This window comes from Pongo abelii, chromosome 11 (assembly GCF_028885655.2).
Source record: "Pongo abelii isolate AG06213 chromosome 11, NHGRI_mPonAbe1-v2.0_pri, whole genome shotgun sequence".
Lineage (NCBI taxonomy): Eukaryota > Metazoa > Chordata > Mammalia > Primates > Hominidae > Pongo > Pongo abelii.
This window is the reverse complement of record NC_071996.2, coordinates 85546682-85572930: the sequence shown is the minus strand read 5'-3', so window position 1 is coordinate 85572930 and position 26249 is coordinate 85546682. Positions and strand designations below refer to the sequence as shown.

The 26249-nt window shown below is 39.2% G+C and overlaps 1 protein-coding gene across 1 annotated transcript in view; it reads left to right on the top strand.

Moving 5' to 3' along the window:
• The first annotated feature begins 5628 nt into the window (after window positions 1-5628).
• The window catches only part of FRZB (frizzled related protein), a 33316-nt gene continuing 12695 nt past the window's right edge, over window positions 5629-26249 (top strand). The window contains 2 exon segments of the mRNA NM_001131231.1: window positions 5629-6716; window positions 14172-14219. Coding sequence (NP_001124703.1) covers window positions 6239-6716; window positions 14172-14219 — 526 coding nt within the window. The 5' untranslated portion in view covers window positions 5629-6238.

The window sequence follows — 26249 nt, the reverse complement described above, 5'->3', positions numbered from 1 at the left end:
TGAGACACGGAGTTTATTGAGGGAACTTACATACAGGGTAGTCCAGTGGCAGTAGGTTGGACAGCAGAACCACTACCATGTGTAGAAAGCACGCTGTTTATACAGAATTCTCACTTGGCACCCTCTCCTTAGGAACTCCTACCTAACAACATTCATTTAACCCAAAACAAACAGCCTGAATACCCTGTATGGCCTGCATTCCATGGGATGGGCTGGGGGTTCATATGTTCCTCATACATAATGAATTAATCTCTGGATTGGTCACTTTTGAATTCCTTACCTCGCAGCTCTGAGCACACATTGTTTTTAGACCGTAGGGTCATTCTCAGGGTATGCTTAAGTTGAGCTATTGCTGCTGGTAGGTACGTCTGCCATACGTGCCATTAACTTCATGATTTTGGGTAAGCGATTTTATCTCGAGTCTTCTTTTCAAATTAAGGTATGGAGGGGAGGGCTAGGAGGTTGCAGAGGTGAAAGAGGTGGGTGGATTAGATTGTTGAGGTTCATTCCACCACTAAGATATTAAGATTTGTTCTGGAACTTCTTTGAAGCTGGATCTATCGTTCTTCTTCTACAATGGAGGTAGAGTGATGCTGTGACCCTTAGGGCAGTACATAAAGGTCAGAGGGCCAGCTGATTGTAAGGCCGAGTCTCACTGGGGCTATTATTATGACCTTTGAGTGGTAGAGTTATCTAGACAAACTTTAGAGAGTCATATAGCTGTTAGGTTGCTTTATTAAAATTTTGTTTCCAATTTTCCTATGAGAAAAGATAAAAGGAGATAAAATCATGAAATCTTTATAGCATGAAAAGCATTTACTTGGGGTAAATCAGAGCTTAATATCTAGTTCAAAAGAGTGATTTTAAAGTGTTGTTCTTGGACAGCAGTATTAGGATCACCTGATAACTTATTTGAAATGCAAATTCTCAGACCTACCTTATCAGAAATTCTGGATGAAGCCCAGCAACCTGTGTTTTCAGGAGCCTTCCAGGGGATTCTGCTGCATGATTCAGTTTGAGAATCATTGCCCTAATGTTGCTGCATTGAACAGCTGGGAAGCTTTTATTGGTTTGTGTGGAGATGGGAAACGGTAAGATCTTCTTCCTAAGGCAGAACTCAAGGAATTACTAGGTCTGCAGAATACCTCAGGGAGAGGCTGTGAGCAAGGAGGTCTCCCCATCTGAAATCCAAAGCTTCTCATTGGGCTTGACATCTTGACATCTTTTTATTCTTTTTTTTTTTTTTTGAGACTGGGTCTCCCTCTGTCACCCAGGCTGGAGTGCAGTGGCTCGATCTCTGCTCACTACAACCTCCGCCTCTCAGGTTCAAGCAATTCTCCTGCCTCAGCCTCCTGAGTAGCTGGGATTACAGGCATGCGCCACCACGCCCGGCTATTTTTTTTTTTTTTTTTTTTTTAGTAGAGACAGGGGTTTCAGCATGTTGTTCAGGCTGGTCTCGAACTCCTGACCTCGTGATCCACCTGCCTCGCCCTCCCAAAGTGCTGTGATTACAGGTGTGAGCCAGCGCACCCGGCCGACATCTTTCTATTCTTAAGAAGATAGAGCCAGTGTCTGACAGTTGGTGTGGTCAGGGTGGAGGCTGAGACCCAAGCTCACAGAGATCCCTGGTATTTCCCTTTCCCTGGCTCTTTTCTGCCTATGAAGCAGATGATTGGAATTGTTAAAAGAGCATGGATTCAAATCCCACTCTGCCAGGCCCTTATCTATCTGTGAGAACTTTGGGAAACTTCATCTTATGGAGCCTTATTTTCTTCATCTTTGGAACTAATACCTTGAGCAGTTTATGTGCTTAAAAAGTGGTTTATGTACCTCACATAAAGTACTCGCAAGTACTCAATAAACACTAATTCCTTGCTCCTTGATACTCTGATAGTACAGAATGGGTCTGGCCACAGCCATTCTGACTCACTGGTGTTCAACTGTATCAGTTTTTAACTATTTTACATATCAGCTCTGCTTGTGAAAATGTAAGAATATTGTCTTATTTTTTGCAAACACATTTTCTTATGGGAAAGATGTGGGTAGACTTATTAACACAAACCTAGGATAGATTTACAGTTTATTTAAACAGATGAAAAAATAATGTGAATATTTAAATTACTGACAAAATAAGACATTGCAAAATTGGGGCAGGGAGGGGGAAATGGGCCAAATTTGAATTTTGGTAATATGGCTATATCAAAGTAATATACTCTAGCATGATCTTTTTCTTGACATTGCCACAGGAACACCTACCTGTCAGGAAGTTAAACCAAATGTCAATGATCATGGTATCATTACTCATCCTAAGAAGCTTGACTGGCCATCACTGGGTCTGGGTGCCCTTCCTAAGCAGTGGTTGAGCCTAGAATTAACCCATAGTCCCAACTAGGTGCTAGGGGGCGCTATGCTGCAGCTCTCAGACAGCCAGGTGTCCTCTGGCTATCATAACCAATGCATATCATAACCTGGATATGCATTGTGTGGAGCCCTTTGAAGTCCTTGAATCTGGTGTCCATAGATTTTTTGTTTCCAGCAGAGTATTAGTATATTAATAATTTGGTGGGGGCTCACACCTGTAAGTGGGCAGATCATTTGAGCCAAGGTGGGCAGATCATTTGAGCCCAGGAGTTTGAGACCAGCCTGGGAAACATGGCAAAACTTGGCTGGGCTCCGTGGCTCACACCTGTAATTCCAGCACTTTGAGAGGCCAAGGTGGGTGGGTCACCTGAGTGAGATCAGGGGTTCGAGACCAGCCTGGCCAACATAGTGAGCCCTGTCTCTACTAAAAATACAAAAATTAGCTGGGCATGGTGGTGTGTGCCTGTAGTCTCAGCTACTCAGGAGGCTGAGGCAGGAGAATCACTTGAACCTGGGAGGTGGAGGTTGCAGTGAGCTGAGATCACGTCACTGCACTCCAGGCTGGGTGACACAGCAAGATTCCGTCTCAGCAAAACAAAAACAATAGATGTTTGTGTGGATGTGGTGAAAGGGAATGCTTATACACTGCTGGTGGAAATGTAAATTAGTACAACCTTTATGAAAAACAGTGTGAAGATTTCTCAAAGAACTAAACTGGATCTACAGTTTGATCCAGCAGTCCCACTACTGGGTATCTACCCAAGTGAAACGACATCAATTTGTCAAAAGGACAACTGCATGCATATGTTTATTGCAACACAATTCACAATTGCAAAGATATGGAACCAAACTAAGTGCCCATCAACCAAAAATATGGAATTAAACTAAGTGTCCATGTCCATCAAATGATGAGTGGATAAAGAAAATGTGGTATATATACACCATGGAATACTACCCAGCCATAAGAAAGAATGAAATAATGTATTTTGCAGCAGTTTGGATGGAGCTGGAGGCCATTATACTAGGTGATGTAACTCAGGAATGGAAAATGAAATACTGTATGTTCTCACTTATAAATGAGAGCAAAGCTATGGGTACAAGAAGGCATATCTTTGAGTGGTATAATAGACTTTGGAGACTCACAAGTAGGGAGCTTGTGAGTCTACTAGGGAGGCTGAGGCAGGAGAATCTCTTGAATCCGGGAGGTGGAGGTTGCAGTGAGCCAGGATAGTGCCACTGCACTCCAGCCTGGGCAACATGAGCAAAACTGCATCTCAAAATAATAATAATAATAAAGGAACAATTTGTAAAAACAAACACTATTCAAGGGTAACTAACCAGAAAAATGAACACAACTAGACAAGGTACTCAAAAGGGCTTCCTCAAGACAGTGACGTTTATTTTGGGCTTTTATAAAAACAAATTTAGATTAAAGTTGTAAGGGGACCTATTAGAAAAAGAAGATAGCTGACTTTTGTGCAGGGGAAGGAAAACAGACTTTGTTTCAAATATTTGTAGAACCTTTAAAACTATTGGCCCATTTCTTCTCACACTGTAAGACTTCAGATGAACAGAAAAATGTATTTAGCAAACAATCTACTACATCTACTTCTGATTTTTTTCTTCTAATTTATTGAAAATCTCAGCTATATTTTTCTTATACAAAATAGCCCCAAAATGTTCTAATGTTGACTGTCTTTTAAAGTTGTTTTTCCTCTAAATTTTACTTGATAAAATCATTTTAAATTCGTTTGTACAATTTTTGAATTTGTTCTCTTACATGACACTAGATAACTGTAGACCAAGCAAAGTTTGTATACTAACTGACTCCCTGTCTACCATCTGGTGTTCCCTGCCCCCGCCACCATAAGTGGAACAAACTTCCTTCCAAAAAAATTTACTGCAGTCACAAACTGCTGTTTATGATCATTTTAGAGATAAAATTCCATAACTCAAGTTAGCGTTGACATTTTATAAGTGCTGTCAAGTCACTCTAGGGAATGGAAATGAGTATCTCACTGTGTGCTCTGAAGTGGGGACATATTTCTCTGCTTGTTATGGACGGTGAGAGATGGCTAAATTAAAGCAGAGAAATATTTCAGTGATGCAGAGCAAAGGTGACTTCCTGTTTTGTTTCAGGTTTTGTTTCCTTCTCCTCTCAATGAAGGCTGTGTTTTCTGACATTCGGCAATCCTTTTGCTCAGTGATTTCCCATTGAGAGGGCATAGTGTGAAGGCCTCTGCAGGTCATTCCATTTACAATATAAGGTGAAAGGGTAGGGTGGGGCGGGTGTGGGGGGAAGAGGGAGCTCATTAGTGGAAGGAGCAGACCAGGAGGGGATCTGTTTTCCATTTTCTCCTCCAGATTGAACTCATCTGGATGGAAAGGGTTTGATTGTTGTTATAATCATCATTATTACCTGCGTGATGTCGTTTTCCTGCACTTTTTTTTTAAGTGTCGGGCAAAATTGTTGCTGAGAATAAGAAATAATATCTGCCATGTTATTCGTGAGCAAAATCAGAAAAGAAAAAGTCCAAGTGCGTTAGAGCTGTTAGTTTCCACATTAACCCTTAAGGAGCAAAGCTCAAAAGTTCTAATTCCACTGGGGCGGGAATAGAAGGAAAAAAACCCTGTTCCTTGCTTCTGGTGGCCTATTTGTAATCATGCACAGCATTTCTTTCTTTCTCTCTCTTTTTTTTTTTGAAAGGCAATCCTCCCCCCACCTCCTCCCCCGCAGTTATTGAAAATGGAGACCTCTGTAGTCACTAGCTCTGGGTTGATATGGCTTCACCGCTGCTCGCAGGGGTCTGTGTTTTCCGCTACTTGGACAAAGTGACATTGCTTAAACCTTTCCCCCCACCAGGTCTGACTTTCTGCAGAGCCAGTGATTGCAGAGGAAAAGCTGTAGTTTGCTTAAGGGAAATACCTCCAGGAAGGAGGGTCTCGGGTGGGTTCCCAAGTGGGGAACTAGGGGGACTTTTCCGTAGGGAATTGGGGTGGGCTCTTCAGTGAGGGGCGAGGGGCTCGTTTCTTGGGCCAAAGACGGGTTCCCTAGTGTGAGGGTGCGGCTCGACTAGGCGCTGTCTTGGGGTCTCGCACTCGCACGGCTTCGCGCCCCACCGCCTGCGACCTCCAGGCCTTCTCTTCCCCGGACGCCCACTCCATTCTCGGGAAGAGCAGCCGGCACTGGAGGGCAGAGGCTGCCCCAGGGGCGGAGCTCCCTCTGGGGCAGGAGGTAGGAAAGTGCAGAGCCGCCCGGGCAGAGGCACAGACCTCCCGGCGAGGCTCCTCCCGAGCGTCCCTCCTGCCAGCCAGGGTCGCAGCCGCAGCGGCGGCCGCAGCTCTTAGCCTACACAGGACTGGCAAACTCTTACTACACCCTTCTCTCCCATTAGGAGCTTTTCCTCCCTCCTTCCCCCCAACCCCTCTGTCCTCCTCACTTTGGGGAATTTAATGCTTTCTTTAGCATCTTTTTGTGTGCGTGATCTAGAGGAGGAGACACCACAGAGCTCCAACTATCTCTCAGCTGAATTCTACTTTTGTTTTTATGTCTTCCTCCCCTCCTCTCGTGTCCCTCTTATCTGACTGATCTGCGAAGTCTGATGCTTCTGCCAGAGGGAGAGGAATAAATAGATGTTACTGCCTCCGAAGGCTTAGACGTTGGGAAAGAGCAGCCTGGGCGGCAGGGGCGGTGGCTGGAGCTCGGTAAAGCTCGTGGGACCCCATTGGGGGAATTTGATCCAAGGAAGCGGTGATTGCCGGGGGAGGAGAAGCTCCCAGATCCTTGTGTCCACTTGCAGAGGGGGAGGCGGAGACGGCGGAGCGGGCCTTTCGGCGTCCACTGCGCGGCTGCACCCTGCCCCATCCTGCCGGGATCATGGTCTGCGGCAGCCCGGGAGGGATGCTGCTGCTGCGGGCTGGGCTGCTTGCCCTGGCTGCTCTCTGCCTGCTCCGGGTGCCCGGGGCTCGGGCTGCAGCCTGTGAGCCCGTCCGCATCCCCCTGTGCAAGTCCCTGCCCTGGAACATGACCAAGATGCCCAACCACCTGCACCACAGCACTCAGGCCAACGCCATCCTGGCCATCGAGCAGTTCGAAGGTCTGCTGGGCACCCACTGCAGCCCCGATCTGCTCTTCTTCCTCTGTGCCATGTACGCGCCCATCTGCACCATTGACTTCCAGCACGAGCCCATCAAGCCCTGTAAGTCTGTGTGCGAGCGGGCCCGGCAGGGCTGCGAGCCCATACTCATCAAGTACCGCCACTCGTGGCCGGAGAACCTGGCCTGCGAGGAGCTGCCAGTGTACGACAGGGGCGTGTGCATCTCTCCCGAGGCCATCGTTACTGCGGACGGAGCTGGTGAGTTTTGACACGGCCCACTCTTCCCTTACCCTACAGCCTCCTCACTTCTTGGAGTCCTTGTTACTAGCCTTTACTCTCTAATTTTTTTTTTTATCTTCGGATCACTTAATCTCTCCCACAACTGCTCCTCTATCAAAGACCCTTCTTCTTTCTTCTTCTTTTTTCAAAAACAAAAACAAAAAAACCCTCACCTTATCACCTTCCAGACTGATGCACTCTGGCACTCTGTTCCAATAGGCGATCTTTCTAAAACAATCCATGCATTCCAAACCCATCACACTTCTACTCCACAGGAATCCTTCACTTCAACTCTTTGCATGTGCAAGTAGAGACATTTTGTAAAGGGATGCTCTTTTTCTTTTAAAATTTGTTTATAATCATTGGGTTTTCTTTGCTGATTCTCAGGCAATCTCAGTCATCAGGTTTCTGTATCTTTAGTGTCTTAGATGATTGTTAAGATTGTATGGAGGAAACAGAAAACTGAAGCCCCATTTTCTTCTAATTAAAAATGCCAAGATAACTTCAATAACCTTACTCTAACCGACAGATGTTAGGGGTATGTGTTTGCTCAAGATCCAATTTGAGCAATTACCTTCACCTTAAATTTCCCCCTCCTTTCAATGAGATAAATTGTTCTTCCATTCCGGAATGAAACAACTGTGAAACATTGCTATGCACTGTTAATTAGCTTCTGTGGCTTATCATAGAGCTGGCAGACTGAAATTACTGAGCTCTTTTCACATGTCCACATGCCTTCAAGTCATTTTATAAGTGGCATACAGATGAAAGGAGTTATATTTAAGGGGTGTTATCGTACACTCACATAATGTTATTTTAAATCTCACCCCTTATTCCACTCTCATATTTTGCAAAAAAATTGTCTTTAATACCTTATTTCATGCTCCTTTTCCATGTGTGCACCAACCACAGTCATTTCAATCTTTCCCTACCATTAAACTTTATTGCAGCTCTAAATTTAATGGAGTCAATCACAAGTTGTTTTCTCACTAGTGTTTAGTCTAATTATGACATTTGTAACTTTAAGACCCCAACTAAACCTACTTCATTATGGTCCATTTAATTCTAACTTAGTATTACTTCTACCAACTAACCCAAACCTCAAATTTTACCCTTCATATATTTTATAAAGAAGGCAATTTTTTTTCATGAGTGGTCTTCTTTCATACCACCCCCCCCACCCCCCAACAACTCTGTTCTTAGATGTGTTGACTTGGTTGCCTCCGTCTGTTTATTTCTTGGGCATCAACTTTCCTTCCTCTTTCAACTTGCACAGTCTAGGCGCATGTCCCCAATCCATTTCCAGGTAGTAATTCTTAGTTATCAGGAAATTGATTTGGAAAAATTACTTTCTGTGCACGTTGACTCATTTAACAAAGTGAGAGGAGGAGAAGTAATTGTAAAAATAGCTGAAGGAAAAAAAATGAACAGAAAAATTTCAAGAACTTTTTAATGGTGACTTCACTTAGTTTATCACTTTTTGAATATACCTATTGTCTTCTTGATTTTAATCAAGAACCAAAAGCTAGTTGTGTAAAATCATCACAGAAATGTATTCCTTATTAATCTTTGCTAAAAGAGCTTCGTACTCACTAAAGTCACAGACTGCAGAGTCTGGAAGTGCTCAGTGCAGTTGCCGCTCTGGTTTGCCAGGCACTTAGAATCAGTTAAATGCAGGTGCTCCTCTCAGGCCAAGGGCTAGGAATGAGGTGGCAGTGGTTCAGGCTGAAATGCGTTCCTCCCCGTAAAGCACAAAACTTGCTCTTAAACCTCCCTTAGAGGTGGACCTAGAGTGAGTGAGGTTTGGCAAGGTTAATGGCTCTCAAAAAGCCATAGTCAATATGGATGGGAAGCAGTTTCATTAAGTGTCCCTGAGTTACCAATCACTGTGGAACAAACATGGAAACAGTTGCCTCATTGAAGCACTCAAATAGGACATGCATGGAAACAATTTGTCAGTTCATGGGACCTGATTTCTAAGCTTCTTTAAAATGCCAGAATATTTGCTTTACTGACAGCATCCTTGCTAGAAAAATAGGTGGTAGTTGGAATCATAGTTAGTGATGGCGTCCCTGCTCCCTTCCATAAGCTTCAGTGTGAACCAGAGGCTGTGATGGCAGGGGGAGCTGAAAGGTGGGGGGAGGTGGAGATTGGGAATGAAGTGGGTAGATTGTAGCCTGAAGGGTCTCCTGGCTTCCAGGGCCAGCTTGTTGAAAATTACATTCCCTATGCTGGGTCAAACTGTCAGACACCTGGAATTACTTAGGAACTACCACATGTGGCCAGTGTAATTTACCATGCAATATCCAATATACTCTTTGGTTCAGTGGGAAGTGATAGTTCACAAAGCAAGGTTTTTTTCTTGTTCATTTGGGTATAAACAGAATCCCTGTGTCTTTTGACTAGTATCTGTCCAACTAGATATAAAAATGAGGTCTCCCTGAATAAAATAGGACAATCTTTCACATTCTTTTGATGCCAAGAGGATTTTCAAATCCTACCCATTCATGGGGATCTGTTCTCTCATAGTATATCATGACTCCACAAACAAGCTTAGGACCTTTTACAAAGCAGTCTCATTGAAATGGAGTGATGCTTGAAACTACTTTTTGCTTTCAAAATACTAAGGGTAAACATATTTTTGAAAAGAACACGTTCCATCCTGACCATTATTATTCATCTTACACATTTTATATTTGCTATAGTGTGACTGCATGTACAACTGATTATCTGAAAACTCAGCTCAGTTTAGTCATTCAGCAAGTTAGTGATGACATTCAGTCATATCTTTAATATTGTGTGGTGAGTAAAGAGGATAGGCTTGGAGTGGGGCAGACCAGGTGTTGAATGACTCTGCCCCCACATCAACTATTGTTATAGGAAAATTATATGACCTCTGTAATTCAAAGTTTTCTTATCTGTAAAATCAGGACAAAACTATCTACATCCCAAGGGCATGGTAAAGATGAAATTAAAGCTGGTGCAGTGGCTCACTCCTGTAATCTCAGCACTTTGGGAGGCCAAGGCAGGTGGATCACTTGAGGTCAGGAGTTGGAGACTAGCCTGGCCAACATGGTGAAACCCTGTCTCTACTAAAAATACAAAAATTAGCCTGGGATGGTGGTGCATGCCTGTAGTCCCAGCTGCTCCAGGAAACTGAGGCAAGAGACTCACTTGAACTCCGGAGGCGGAGGTTGCAGTGACCTGAGATGGCGCCACTGCACTCCAGACTGAGCGGCAGAGCCAGACTCTGTTTCAAAAAAAGAGCAAAGCAAAGAAAAGAAATTAAACAGCATATAAAGCATTGCTTTAGTACCTAGTAAGCACTGAAAAAAGTGCTGCTGCTGTTTTACTGTTATCACTGTTATAACAAATTGACTAACATTTTCTATTTTGTTTTTGAAATGGTTATGTTGGTAAATGCAGATGCAGCCTAGAACTTTTATTAGTTCATCTCTGGGGAAAAACAAAACAAAAAAGCTTTACACTGGGACCTAACTGGAAAAACAAATCTTATTTCTTCTAAATATATAAAGTTAGTATTTCATTTTACACAAATTGACCCAGACCTCAGGCTCAAGAGCAGATCCCTTTTGGGAGCGACAGAAAAAAGAATGAGTCTGGTGGAGGAGTTAATTACAAATAATTTATCTCAGAAACCCAGGAATCAAGCAGTTAAGAAAATTTATGGTATGATATTTCACAGCTATTTCCACAACACCTACAGTTTGCCGTGCCAAGAGCTTTATAATCATTCCTCAGTCAGTTCTGGCTTCTGTGGCAGTGTTAACTTTTCTCCCCAGCTCTTGCTCAACACATTTCTGCAGGCCTTCTCTCTCCTGGCAGAGCCGTGCCAACTTTCGTATGCAGGAGCTGCCATTTAATCATTTCTCCACTCTCAGAGAAACAGGCAGTCTTTTCTTTAGCCCTGGTCTACAAATATTTGAGGGGCCGAGTACCAAGAAGGAAGAATTACTTAGTGTGATACGAGGAGGAAAATGGAAAGGAGAAATGGGAATTTTAGATTAGAGTTAAAGGGAAAACATGCTTCTGAGGATCCTTCATTGTGTAAAATACTGAAAGGCACTCTGGATGGGTTAGGGAAGAGTATCTCAGTGTTATGTTAGTAGTATTTAACTTTATTTAGAGCAACCCCCACTATCAGGAATAATGTAATCTTATGTAGTCTCCATATCTTATTTTAATAATTTACTTTTTATCTCATTCCCACTAAACCTTCAAATAGTTGTTGCCACAAATTGCAAAACTGACTAGGTTATATTTAGCTCTTCTAGTTCTACTTGGTGTGTCCTAGAATGAGGAGACCAAGAGCCAACAGATACACATAGTTTTGAATAATTAAGAATTGGCTACATCTCCTCAATTTAGAGAAAACCACAGTTTTAGAGTTACAGGCCCTTAGTTGGAATTCTAGATTTGCCATTAATTTTGTACACTGAACTAGTCACTTGACGTTGACATTCATTAGGGATTGTGAAGAACAAAAGAAATAGTAATATGAAGTTACTGATAAATGGTACAGCACAATATAAATGTTTAACAACAGCGTCATTGGGGAGAGGACGTGTCATCCTCAGGACAGGACCCATTAGCAACACAATAAAAGCAACCAACACTTATGTTCTAGGTGCTGTCCTGAGTGCATTTTGCACATTCACTATTATTCCCATTTTGGAGAAAAGGAAGCCAAGGCATATAGAGAAGCTAAGTGACTGTCCAAGTTAGCAGAGCTAGTAAGAAAAAGAGAATTCAAAGCAGAGCCTGTTCTACACTACACTTCCTCCCTTAAGAAAGGTAATTCCTAACTTTCCAGAGAACCTGTTATTTTTTGCCTAGCAGATTGCAGTTAAAGGAACAAAGGTTTACTCACTGTATTTTGAAGCACACTTATCTATGGATTAAGAGAATAAAAGGTGGCTTCTAGACAATGGATTCAAAGAGATAAGAGATTCTGACTTCACTGCAATTTTGAGATAGTAGGGATTATACATTCCAGATTCTCATGTCCCTAGTCTCTCGGTCTTGGCATGCCCCAGCGTGAACTCATCATTTCCCCATCATCATACACTTGTTTCTTTCTAGTATTTTCTATATTGTTGAAAGGTACCACCATACCCTAGTAGTCCAGGCCTGGGAGGCAGTCTTTTTATTTTATTTTATTTTATTTTGAGACCGTCTTGCTCTGTCACCCAGGCTGGAGTGCAGTGGCACGATCTCTGCTCACTGCAACCAGGTTCAAGCAATTCTCCTGCCTCAGCCTCCTGAGTAGCTGGGACTACAGGTGCGTGCCACCACGCCCAGCTAATTTTTGTATTTCTGTTAGAGACGGGTTTTCGCCATGTTGGCCAGGCTGGTCTCAAACTCCTGACCTCAGATGATCTGCCTGTCTTGGCCTCGCAGTGCTGAGATTACAGGTGTGAGCCACCACACCTGGCTGTGGGAAGCAGTCTTGATTCTACCTTTTTCCTCATTCCCCTCACTCAATAGGTATCACATGCTGTTGGGTCTACTCTGACTCAAATTCCCTTCCCTCCTTCTCTAATGCTACTTTCTTAGTTTGGACCTCACCGTTTCTCACTGGGATTATGGCCATAGGATGATAATGGTCTCTCTTATCTCCAGCATTTCCCCTCCATATTCCAATAGATATTTTTTCTGAAATGCAAATCTTTTGCTTAAAATCCTTGGGTATCTGCCTCTGGCCTGGGTGATCTCACCCTTCTGACTTCTCTAGCTTGTTCTCTCTGCTTACACTGCTCTCGTTTCGGCCACGTTTGCAGGCATCTCACCCCAGTACCTTTCCAATGCTACTCTCTATCTGGAAAACTCTCCCTACATTTCCTAACTCCTTAGGACTCCTATGGAAATCTCTGTGACCTCCACTAGAAATCCTGGGGCATAAAACTTACTAATAATATCTATTTTCATTTAGGGTGATTTGTTGTTAGAATTCCTAAGTTCAACTTTCTGACAATAATTTTTTGATCAATAATTAGAAAATTTTTGTTTTCTGTCTTACAGTTCTAATAATTGACTTCTAAGCATTTGTAAAACTGTAGAAACGTTTTCCTTTGAATAAGAATGAAAGAAGTAAAACACTCTCCTTGGCTTAGCTATTCTGAAGTGATTCCCTTTTACCAAGCAAAGTTTTATTTTTCACTCTTATTTCTACCTTTGAACAATAAACATTTCAAATGTGGGCCAATATAATTTCTTCCTTTATGAAGACATTATTTTTGTATGTAGTTTATCACATGATTATTCAGAAATAGAAAAACCACTGGCACGTTACTCTAATACTTGGGTATATTTATCATGAATAAATGTTTGAATATAATGAAAGTATTAGTAATTAATAGTTTATGCCCAAGTTGAGTCAAATGTTTTAGAATTAGTGTTTGTTACCTGCTTATCTGTTTGTTTGCTGACTGCTATCTTTTCTTGGATATTGCTTTTTAAATACTTGCTGATGATTACTAAACCTGGGAAAGTAATTCATTAATTGTAATTGTGGGTGTTATTGTCCTAAAATAGTATTAACCCCTCGTTTAATTTATTCCTGATAGGACCTATAAACAAAAAGGACAAAGGAAGAATACTATTTTCTCTTAGAATAAATGGAGGCATTAAATTAGTTTAGCATAAAGTGTTACTACAAATGTAAAACTCTTATATAAAAGTACTAAATTGGAGTGTCGATAAGGATATATTGCTAGGTACAGCATCTCTCAGCATGGTGTTCTGCTGGCGCACTAAGTGTTATTCATTAGAGGCTGCTTTCTTAATTAGAACACAGGAAACCTTTATCATTACCATTTTCTGGGATTATGGCATCCTAAGAAGAATCAATACCAATTTCTAATTATTGTCTCATCTATTAATTGCACTGGCTTGAATTGTCCCTGAATAGTATGTTTCTTTTCTGTTGAAGAACTATTTAGCCTGCAGTTAAAGGACATGAGAATGATTTCTGAGTGTTCATTTAGGAACTAAGGATTTAAATATATACCAATTCAGTGTGATATGTCTATTTATTGAAGATGCGTTTGGTTTTTTTTTTTGTCATCAAGTCATAAGTGTTGGATGAGTGCCTAATATTTGCATAGGCTTTATTATGATAGGATGCTTATCATTTACAAATTTTGTGAAATTCAAATAAATTATTAAATTCTAAAATTTTATGCACATTTGAGTATTCAGAAGAGTATTCCCTTATAACCACATGAAAAAATAGGTCTCATCCATACTCAACCCACGAATGATAAGAATGCCGACCTCATGACATTAATAAAAATCTACTTCCTTCAGACAATTGGATTCTTACCCAAATCAAACTTGTGACTGAGTTAGATTTTTATCTTTAGGAATTCTTGAAATAAATATGTTATGGTTCTTTTTTCTGTCACCTTTCAGATTTTCCTATGGATTCTAGTAACGGAAACTGTAGAGGGGCAAGCAGTGGTGAGTATATCATCTTCCTGGTTTTCATTTGTGGTCAGATTAGTCACTCATGTAATTTAGATACTCAAGTCATTCTTGGGGAAGCTTGTGCCCTACATTTTACAAGTAAACTTTTAAAAATTCCCTCATTTATATTAATTTTATTTTTAAAATTAACACGTAGTAAAATTGGCCTTTAATTTTGACATATAGTTTGGTACACATGAATTTTAATATTATGTGTAGATTTATGTAACCACCACCACATCAGGATACAGAACAATTCCATCACCTCCCAAAACTCCTTCAAGCTGTATCCCTTTACAATTACAAGTTTCCCCTATCTTCATCCACTGGCAATCACTCATCTTTTATCACTATAGTTTTGTCTATTTGAGATTGGATTGTCCATATAGACAGACTGACAGTATGCTTTTGAGACTTATCCAATTGTTGCATGTATCAATGGTGCATTCCTTTTTATTACAGAATATTTTATTACTTGGATGTATGACCATTTGTTCACCCATTCACTCCTTCAAGGAAATTTGGGTTGTCTCCAGTTTGGAGCAATCGCGAATTGAGCTACTATAAACATTCCAGTACAGGTTTTTGTGGGAATGAAAGTTTTCATTTCTCTAGGCTAAATATGTAGGAATAGGATCGCTGGGTTATATGGTAAGTATATGTTTAACTTTGTAAAAACGTGCCAAACTGTTTCCAAGATGGCTGTTCAATTTTGTGCTAGTAATGTATAAGAGTTCCAGTTGTTCCATATCCTTGCGAGCCCTTGGTATTATCAATATATTTTATTGTTAGCCATTTTAATAGGTATGTGATAATAGCTCATCATGGTTTTAATTTGCATTTCCCTAATGCCTAATGATGCTGAATACATTTTCATGTGTTTATTTGCTATCCACATATATCCTTTTTGGTAAAATGTTCAATTCTTTTGCCCATTTTAAATTGGGTTGTTTTCTTAATGAGTTCTGAGGGTTCTTTACATATTCTGGATACAAAAAACATCTTTTGGTTTTATTCATTTTCTCTATTGTTTTACTGTTTTCAATTTTATTGATTCTTTCCTTCTGCTTGCTTGCTTTAGAGGTTTATTTTGCTTTTTCTTTTGTTTCTTAGAGTAGAAGCTTATATTGTGTTTTGAGACTTTTTTTTTTTTTTTTTTTTGAGATGGAGTCTTGCTCTGTTGCCCAGGCTGGAGTGCCGTGATGCAATCTCAGCTCACCGTAACCTCCACCTCCTGGGTTCAAGCAATTCTTATGCCTCAGCCTCCCAACTAGCTAGGATTACAGGTGTGCACTACCACACCCAGCTAATTTTTGTATTATTAGTAGAGACAAGATTTCACCATGTTGGCCAGCTGGTCTCTAACTCCTGATCTCAGGTGATCCACCCACCTTGGCCTTACAGAGTGCTGGGATTACACATGTGAGCCACCATGCCCAGCCAAGACCTTTCTTCTAATATAAGGTAATGCTATAAATACCCACCTAAGAATGATTTTAGTTGCATCTCACAAATTTTGATAGTTTCATTTTTCTTCAGTTCAAAATACTTTATATTTTTCCTTGATATTTCCTTTGACTTGTGCATCATTTGGGATTATGCTGTTTAATTTGTTGCTTTTTGAGGATTTTCCCATTATCTTTGCTATTTTTCTAATTCTACTGTTGAAGAATATACTTTGTGTGATTTCAAATTTTTTAGATTTATTAAGGTTTATTCTCTGATCCAGGATATAATCTGTCTTGGTGAATGTTCCATGTACACTTAGAAAAAAGAGTATTTTGCTGTTGGGTGGAATGTCCTTTAAATGTCAATTCAATTTAGTTGATTAATAATACTGTTATTTAGTTCTTTTATATTCTTGCTGATTTTCTGTCTACTAGATCTATTGATTACTGAGAGAAGGGTGATTAGGTCTCCAAATATTGTGGATTTTTCTATTTCTTTTTTCAGTCTGTCAGTTTTGCTTCATGTATTTTGAAGCTCTGTTTGGTACATACTTGTTTAATATTTTTCATGTCTTATTGGTGAATTGATGTTTTCATTATGTAGTGTCCTTTTATCCTTGGTAATTTTCTCTGCTCTAAATTCTATTTTTTCTGATATTGCTATAGCTATTTCAGCTGTCATTTGATTAGTGTTTGCAGGGCGTATCTTTTTCTATCCTACTTTTAACATGCTTAAGTCATTGTGTTTTAAATACATTTCTTGTAGACACCATATAATTGGGTCTTTTTAAAAAAATCCGTACTGTTGATCTTTGTCTTTTGATTGGTATGTTTTGACCATTTGCAGCTAATGTAATTATTAATATTTGTATTTAGATCTACTGTTTTATTTTCTGTTTGTGCCCTCTCCTTTTTATTCACATTCTCTTCTTTCTTTTGGATTGAATCTCTCTCTCTCTCTCTCTCTCTTACACACACACACACACACACGTATGTGAGATATATATGTATATCCTTGTGAGATAATTCTATATTTTTTCTTTCAAAAATTACGTATCTTTTAAACAACTTGAGGAGAATAGTAGCCTACTGTATTTATACAGATGTTTTAATTTCTATTATTCTTCCTTCTTTTCCAACATCCCACGCTTCCTTCTGGTATTCTTTCTCTTCTGTTCTTCAGACAGAACTTCTGTCTGAAGAACCTTCTTAAGTATTTTTTGTACTTGTTTTAAAGCAGTTCGCTGGCAAAAACTTCTTTTATCCTTTACCTGAAAATATCCTCATTTCACCTTCATTCCTAAAGGATATTTTCACTGCATACAGAATTCAGGTTTTGCAGTACATTTAGCACATAAAAAATATTCCACTTCCTTCTGGCTTCAATGTTTCTCATGGGAAATTGGCAGTCTTGCAAATAATTGTTTCCCTGTAAGTAATACATCAGTTTTCTTTGGTTGCATTTGATATTTTTTTTCTGTGTCTTTAGTTTCTAGCACTTTAATTATTACATGTCTGGGCATTGATTCCTTTGCGCTTACCTTGTTTAGGGTTAACTGAGCTTCTTGAATCTATAAATTTATAATGTTAGTCAAATTTGAGAAGTGCTTAGGAATTGTTTCTTCAAATACTTGCTTTTTACACAACAGTCTCTTCTATGATGATATGAATGTTAGATCTTCTGATATTGTTCCACAGGCCCCAGAGGCTCTGTTAATTTTTTCTCCTAATCTTTTTTCTCTCTTGTTTAGATTAGGTAATTTCTATTGGCCTAGCTACAAGTTCATTGACTCTTTCATTGGTCTTGTTCAATCTCCTACTGTCTGAAGCACATCCAGATAGTTTTTATTTGTTAGTATATTTTTCAAAGTTAAAAGTTCCATTTGATTCTTCATTATATTTTTTATTTCTTTGGTAAGACTTTCTATCTTTCCATTTATTTCAAGGGTATTCACCCTTAATTTGTGAGGCATTTTAATGATAGCTACCGTAAAGTCATCTGTGTCGTCTAATTGTCTTGTCCTACTCAAGTCAATGTTTTTTTTCCTAATTCTTCATGTGTAGAGTAATTTTGGGTTGAATCCTGGACATTTCGAATATCATGCAATAAAGCTTTGGGTCCTGTTTACTTAAAGTTGTATGGAAAATGTTGATTTTTTTTTTTAATTTTAGCAACAGTTAACCTAGTTAGGATTAGGCTGCAAATTCTGACTAGTCTTCTGTGGGTTGTGATTTCAATGTCAGTTCCATTTCCAAAGCCTTTGAAGTACCTTCCATATCTATCCAATGTGTACACCACTCAGTGGCCAGTATGAGGTCAGAGCAATACTTTATCCTACAGGGCAGTTTTTGAAATCTGTGATACACTGTTTTATGTCAGAGTCACACATGCCCAGGGGTGACTTCAGTAGTTCATAAACAACTTTACAAAATCCTTTCCCAGGCTCCTTTATCTCTCTGATCTCCCTAGCACTTTTCAGTTCCTTGGAATTCCCCCGTTTTAGTCCTTTGGCTAGAAAGCTTTATCCCACTCTGTGATTTGCTTCTTGTGACTGCTCCTTCCTATGGGGCCAAGTGGTAGGAGGACAGAGAAAGAGAGAGAGAGACAAAGTAATGGGGATTTGCCCCAGTCTTTTGGAACTACAAGTCGTCCAATCAGAGAGTAAGGTTTTCTCCTTCATCAAGGTTTTGGGCTCCTGAGGGTCTCCCTTGTTGCAGCTGTTGCTGTTACCACAGTCCCAGGATGCCTTGAGGAATGGAATGCAAGAGGCTGATATGTTAGAGATCCTTTCCACTTCTTGAGTTAGAACTAGAGGGCTTTTCCTGGAGTGTACTCTGTCTGCAAAATGCTTACCTCTAGGATACAGGCTGTGTTGACACCAGACTGGTGGATACCAGAGGGAAAAAATGATGAGCCCACTATCAGTTTTATGGTATTATTTTCTCCCTCTAGTCTTCCTGTTATGCTTGTATTACGTTTTAGAGTTCTTATGTTGCTGCTTCATGCACTGTTCAGGTTTCAGATCTGCTTTCAGTGGGAGAAACAAGATGGGATCTACTTATTCCATCTTACCATAAAATAAACCATTAAAGTATAACATGCATGCAGAAAAGTGCACAAATCATAAATGTGCATTTTCACAAAGTAACCACTCTCTGCAACCAAGATATGTAACATTACCAGCACTCCAGAAGCCTCCAAGTCACTACCCCCACCCTTCTTTTCAAAGGTAACTACTCCCAGGAATTCTAGTACCATAGATTCATTTTGCCTGATCTTGAACTTTATATAAATGGAATTCTACAGTATGTATTTTTGTGTATGCATGTGACTTTGCTTTTCATTAGGCTGTGTATAGCAGTAGTTTTTCACGTTAATTGCTATATTGTATTCTATCATTGAATGTGGTACACTTTATTCATTCTAATGTTCCTGGATATTTGGGTTGTTTTCAGTTTTTGTTACTATGACTAACGCTGCATTTGTTTCTACAATATGATAGCTGCGATGAGTACCATATATTCCATTTCACTTTCCTCTAATATTTTGCACTGATTTTGGTGAGTATGTCCTGCCTTATAAGGTATCTTATCTGTGGAAATGAAACATATATTTTATTAAGTTGTAAATAAGTTTGAAATATCAACTTTCGTTACATTGGGACAGTCTTCTGTGTTGACTTCCACTGAGTCTTACCATGGTGATATGTTTGATCTGAGGGAATGTCTACCAAAGGTGTCCCAACAAATATTGATCCCATTAAAAACATAAGTAAATTAAAATTATTTTAGAATTGTTTTGTCACTTTATGTAATTGATAATGTTTTTCAATATCATAAAATCAATTGGAAATCATTGCTGTCCAGTAATGTTGCTATTTGAAGGGTCACTCCTTCTATTATGTTTTCTCAACCCGAACTGAAAAGCTCATTTGTATAAAACTGCAATTGGTGAGTCAAAATTTCTGGCCAAGGACATGTATATGTTACCAATTTGTTCCAAAGTTATGGTTAGAGTAATATAGCACTTCAATGTGTGAAAGAAAGAAAACACATCAACAACACTATCAACAATATACAAAAAACAGTTCAACATGTAAAACTACCTAGAACAAATGTGATGTTCTCAGAGTCAGTGTTTACTGTTCGTCTTTTAAAAATGTTTTCCAGTTCTCTGGTATAATAAGAGTGATGAAAACAAATAGGCAAAACCAAAGCTCATTCTGTTTGTGAAAAAAACACTAACATATTCACATGTTCTGAAAAGAAAATATAATTTGTTCACACTCAAAAATTTATGCTTTGGAGAAATATAACAGCTGAGGTTGATCATGATAAAACAGGAAATGAGGAAGGCATGAAAACACTATAACCCACATAAGGACCTCTTTCCAAAGTGTCAAGCTGTTTCTGTCTGGAATTTGGAAAAGAAATTCTTTCAATCTAGTTAATGTATTCTTTGCCTCAAAGCTTAACAATTTTTTCTTTTTCTTTTTTTGAGATAGTGACTCTGAACAGCATCCAACTGTATGTTTTACTGTTGCAAATCCACTATTGTAATAAGGAATAGATGCTCTTTATTTCCATAGCGTGTAATATGGAGGAAAACAATTTTTGTTCTATTTCACCTAGTCACTTGATCTATCAAATCAGCACACAGAAAATTAAGGCAGATATTCAAGTGGTCCAATGTAAAGGTTTTTTTTTTAATGAAAATAATTCCAAAAAGTAATTCTTCCAATTTTCTGCTTTGTGATGGTGACCAATTTATGAACTTTTACATTTGAAAAACGCAAATTTCTCCAGAGCGGAGATAGAGTTGGTAAATTCTGACACTAAATATATAAGTGGGACCAAATTATTTCTTGGGGACTGTTTCCTAATATAAAATCAGATTGTATTGATCTGAGTCCCCTTCTGATTTATCTTAAATTAAGGAAACATTAGTGTAAGTCAGATACTCTCCCAGAGTTTTCACTAACCTCTTCTTGGCCCTGTTCCAAAGGTGCTCCAGAGAAGCTCCTCTAGGTAGCTGCCTGGTGGCCACTGAGCAACTGGAGATTCCTGGTGACTGCAGCTGCCAGGCCTGCCCAGCCACTCCCTCTTTTGCTGACATGATTTATGCTTAGCTTGGGTAGTATAGACCCATTCCCTCTCTTTCTTTCTTTTACACTTCTTTCCTCCCTTTTGGCTTACTACCAATTTTGGGAAGGAATTCAGTTTTTTTCTTTGGTACAAATGTTTACTGACTGTAGAGCCAACTTCCACACCTTATTGGAAAAAAAAAGGATAGACAAATAGTATTTTTGTGATTATACAGTAGCTTAAAACTGTAGGATTTTTTTTCCCCATTACTCTGCAACAACTGATACTTTTGACCAGTTCTCTTTCCTAAGCATTTCTCTCCTTGAGCTATTACCCAAATTGTCCTAGTTCTTCTCCACCTATCCCTCAGCTGTCTGAGGCTCTGTGCTTGGCTTCTGTTCCTCTCTCCTCATAGGGATTCATCATGTTGGAGTTCAACAAGCTACATAGTCTGAATTATCACTTTTATGACTCTAGTTGTGATTACTCTCCAGGACCACGTTTCCCTCCAGTAACACTTCTACCTGGGTACTCTTTGGATACTTCAAAAATAATGTATTTAATTACTGAAGTTTTTTTTTTTTTTTTTTGAGATGGAGTCTCACTCTGTTGCTCAGGCTGGAATGCAATAGCATGATCTCAGCTCACTGCAACCTCCAAGTCTTGGGTTCAAGCAATTCTCCTGTCTTAGCCTCCCAAGTAGCTGTGATTACAGGCACCCACCACCACACCTGGCTAATTTTTGTATTTTTAATAGAGACGGGGTTTCGCCATGTTGGCCAGGCTGGTCTCTAACTCCTGATCTCAGGTGATCCAACCGCCTCAGCCTCCCAGAGTGGTGGGATTACAGGCATGAGCCACCGCGCCCAGCCCTGAAGTAATCTTTTAATTAAAACTTTCTCATTTAAGTATGTGACACCGTTGCTTTTCTAAGTCCCTAGTACTGAAACTTTATTTGGTTTTAGTCCATCGATCTCACCATTCATTAGAAATGTAATGACTAGTCCTGCTGAAAAGCTTCTGCACATCAAAGGGAACAATCAAAAAAGTGAAGAGACAATCCATAGAATGAGGGAAAATATTTGCAAACTATCTGGCAAGAGCTTAGTAACCAGAATATATAAGCAACTCAGACAATTCAATAGCAAAAACAAAACAAAAAACAACAAATAATATAAAAACAGGCAAAAGATCTGAGTAGACATTTCTCAAAAGAAGACTTACAAATGGCCAACAGGTATACAAAAATATTTTCAACATCACTAATTAGATAAATGCAAATCAAAACCACAATGAGATATCTCAACCCAGTTTGAATGGCTTTTATCAAAAAGATGGAACAATGGATGCTAGCAAGGATGTGGAAAAAGGGGAACTCTAGTACACTGTTGGTGGGAATGTAAATTAGTATAGCCACTATGGAAAACAATAGGGAGTTCTTCAAAAAACTAAAAATAGAACTACCATATGATCCAGCAATTTCATTACTGGGTATATATCCAAAAGAAAGGGAATTAATACATTGAAGAATATCTGTACTCCAATGTTTACTGCAGCGCTATTCACAGTAGCCAAAATGTAGAATCAACCTAAGTGCTGATTAGTGGATGAAGGAATAAAGAAAATGTGGTGTATATACACAATGACATATTGTTCAGGTATAAAAAAAAAAGTGAAATCTTGTCATTTGAAGGAAAATGGAACTGGAGGTCATTATGTTAAGTGAAATAAGCCAAGACCAGAAAGACAAATATCACATGTTCTCATTCACATGTGGGAGCTAAAAACAAAAAAAGGTGAATCTCATGGAGCTGGAGAGTAGATTTGTGGTTACCAGAGGCTGAGAAGGGTAGTGTGGAGAAGGGAATGAAGAGAGGATGATTAATGAGGACAAATATACAGTTAGGAGGAAGACCTAGTGTTTGATAGATCAGTATGGAGACTATAGTTAACAATAATCTATTTGTACATTTCAATATGTACAATAATTCACATGTTCATAGCATAAAGAGGAATGTTTAATGTGGTGGCTATTACCCTAACTTGATATTTACACATTAAGTGAATGTATGAAAATATCAATGTACCCTGAAAATATGTCCATCTATTATGTATTAATAAAAAATGTAAGGGACACTTACTTGTATCAGGCACAATATGTGCCAATGACATGGAACGAAAGAGCAAATAGGTGACTGGCATTCCCTTTTCTTTCACATACTTGGCATTGAGTGGACCATGATCTTCTAAAGGCTGTGAAGCCCCCTTTTCTTTTTGTTAATTGACTTCTTTAGAGTCTATCACAAAACAACACTTCAGAAGTCATGAGGGAAAACAAGAATAACTGTATTGACTCTTTCTATATTTTGGATATTCTGAATAACTCTTGGGTGCAGAAAACTTGTGAAAGGCAGTTTATTTGAAATTTTCCAAAGACAAAAAGGAATAAACCGTATTTCCTTTTCTTATTAATGTAGCATTAGTTCTATCAGTCTTAAACAATTTCTTTTACAAAGTGCAAATTACTGTGAATTGAGTCCTTTATTACAATATTTGAGGTTTGTTTTTATAGCTAAGTTGAGCAAATGTTACTTTTACTTTGTAAAGCCTTATTATATCGCCTAGGTTCACCAGTCAACTTCATCACATTTTCCATATACCGGTGTAATCCAAAATACAATTTAATATGATATTCTTTGCCCTGTGTATAGGTGTAGGAAATAAATATTGTTTTACATAGGTAATGAATGGTTACTAAGTCAAGACACACTTTCTTTTATAAAAAAATGAAATAAGTGTCTTATTTTTTATGTTAATAGGACTTTATTAAGGTAAAATCTATTTACAGTAAAATACTACAAATCTTAAGTGTATGCTGCATTTAAATTTTGACAAATGTATATACTTATGTAACCATCATCCAGATCAAGATAAAGAACATTTATTTATTTATTTATTTATTTATTTATTTATTTATTTTGAGATGGAGTCTTGCTGTGTCACCCAGGCTGGAGTGCAGTGGCGTGATCTCAGCTCACTGCAAGCTCCACCTCCCGGGTTCACGCCATTCTCCTGCCTCAGCCTCCCGAATAGCTGGAACTACAGGCACCGGCCACCATGCCTGGCTAATTTATTGTATTTTTCGTAGAGACGGGATTTCACCGTGTTAGCCAGGATGGTCTCGATCTCCTGACCTCGTGATCCACCCGCCTTGGCCTCCCAAAGTGCTGGGATTACAGACGTGAGCCACCCCACCCCGGCCTAAAGAACATTTCTTTAAATTGTCTGGTGTCCTATCACCCATTCTGCCCTGAGGCAAGCACAGTTCTGATTTTCATTGCCGTAGATTGGTGTCGTTATTCAGCTTCACATAAATGGAAGCATACTGTACACACTTGGGACTGGCTGCTTTGGCATACCATGGCATTTTTGAGACTTTGAGTTCTGTGCATCATTTTATTTTATTTCTAATTGTGTAAAAGTACACCCTTGTATGAGCATAATACCAATATGACTTCTATATGGTTCCTAGCTTAATATAGTTGATTTCTGAATCTGCAGGAGTTGTGTTGTTGTTGTTGTTCGTTTTTTTCCCTTTCATCATTGACACCAGGACTCTAGGGTTCTGGTGTTTTGTTTGTTTGTTAATGCCCTAGGAACAATAAGACCCTGTCGGTTTTCCATTAAGTGTCCATTTGATGACTTGCAATTTTGGGAAGAGGGAATGTGTTCCGTGGGGTGGAATCTAGGGATGTTTTACCATCGCCTTGTTTCTAGAAGGATAGTGGAATTGACCTCCTGAATGGCCAAGTGGTATATTGCCCATCTTCTGTTTTAAGGGCTATCTGAACAAGTTCCACAATGGCATCCATTCCTGCTGCTGTTTTGATAGCTGCGATGATAAGGTAGATGATCCATCTAGTGCATTGATTTCTTCACTTTACTAACCTGCTTATCGATTCTACCCCAGCCACTCACTTCCATGAGCAGTTCAGGGCCTTTCAGTGGTACTAGCAGTGGTGCTAGCATTGTAATATTAATTCTAAGAATCCCATTCTTTGCCTGCTGCCTCTTTTCATTCCAGATGATTTGTTGCAGTATCATTACTGCTGCTTTTTTTTTTTTTTTTTTTTAACCATGTTGAGATTACCTATCCATCAGCTACCGCTTACTGTCTGCTAAGCCTCTGGCCTTCTTGTCTATGTGAGATATCATGGTCTACTGCAATACTGATACCCTTGAAAATACCCTCAATTTCTTTGCTTTCTCTTCCTCTTCCATACTCATCTGGCAAATCCCAACTCCAGTTATTTGAGAAAATTACTCAATTGAGGTGACTGGTTTCACTTTAAATTCAAGATAGAAAATTCAAATAGACAATCAAGATTGCCAAGCATTCTTACCCACTATAAGGTTTGCCTTTCTATTTGATGAAATAACTGCTTTATACTTTCTTTACTTACATGGCCACATCCTGCTTTTCGTAGCCCCTCATTCCCCATAGCTGAGGACTTCATTCTTCAATGAGAAGGTAAAAGCCATTGGAAAGAACACCCTCATTATTCCACCAACCAATTTATAAACTTGTCAATATCAGTACCTTTCTCTCCTTTTCCTTCGTGTGTAGTGGATAAAGTCTTCTAGCTTTCAAAGTCCTATTCTCTCTGTTGCTCAGGGTCCAGTCATCACATTGCCAGTTGAATTTAGTGGACCCTTTTCTCTCTGAACTCATTTTAGCTCTGAGGGTCATTTGACACAGAGGACTACCCTGCTTTTATTTTTGAAGACCCTTTTTCAATTCCACACTCTCCTATATTTCCTTCCACATCACTGGATGCTCCTCAGTCTCCTTTATAGACTTCATATTCTCTGTCTTATATATAAAGATGTAGTTCCTGCCTAGAGAACTACAACTCACCTTTCAGGTTTCAAGCTTTAAATATCATTTTCTCACAGTATATTGGAGACCAGACTAGTTTAGGTCATTAAGTTATATGTTCTTATTACACATATACATTGTGTTTTAATTTCATATCATGTATCACATATGACAAATTATTTTCTGTGTAATTTCTTTGTTCAATGTCTTTATCCTCTTCTGGATTGACTGTAGTGCCCATCATGTGTCCTACATGCCTATCACAGAGCCTGGAATGTAGCAGATGCCCAATATTTGCACAATGTATGAATTCATATGTAAGTGACTGAAAGGGTTCAACAAATGTTGGTTCTCTTTCCCTTTCTCATCTCATATTTACAGAAGCATGGATACACCAGAGTTGTGGAGTCAGAGGATACTACTATCAATTCTATAGAAGAAAGACAAATTCATGGTGTGATGGATGTTGCCAGATGTTAAAAATTATGGAACTGTTAAAAATTTTGGAACTGCTCATAGACACCTCGTACAGGCAGTTGGAAATATAGATCTAGAGCTCAGTAAAAAAGTCATAGTTAAGGACCTTGGATCTTCAAATTATAAAATTTTATT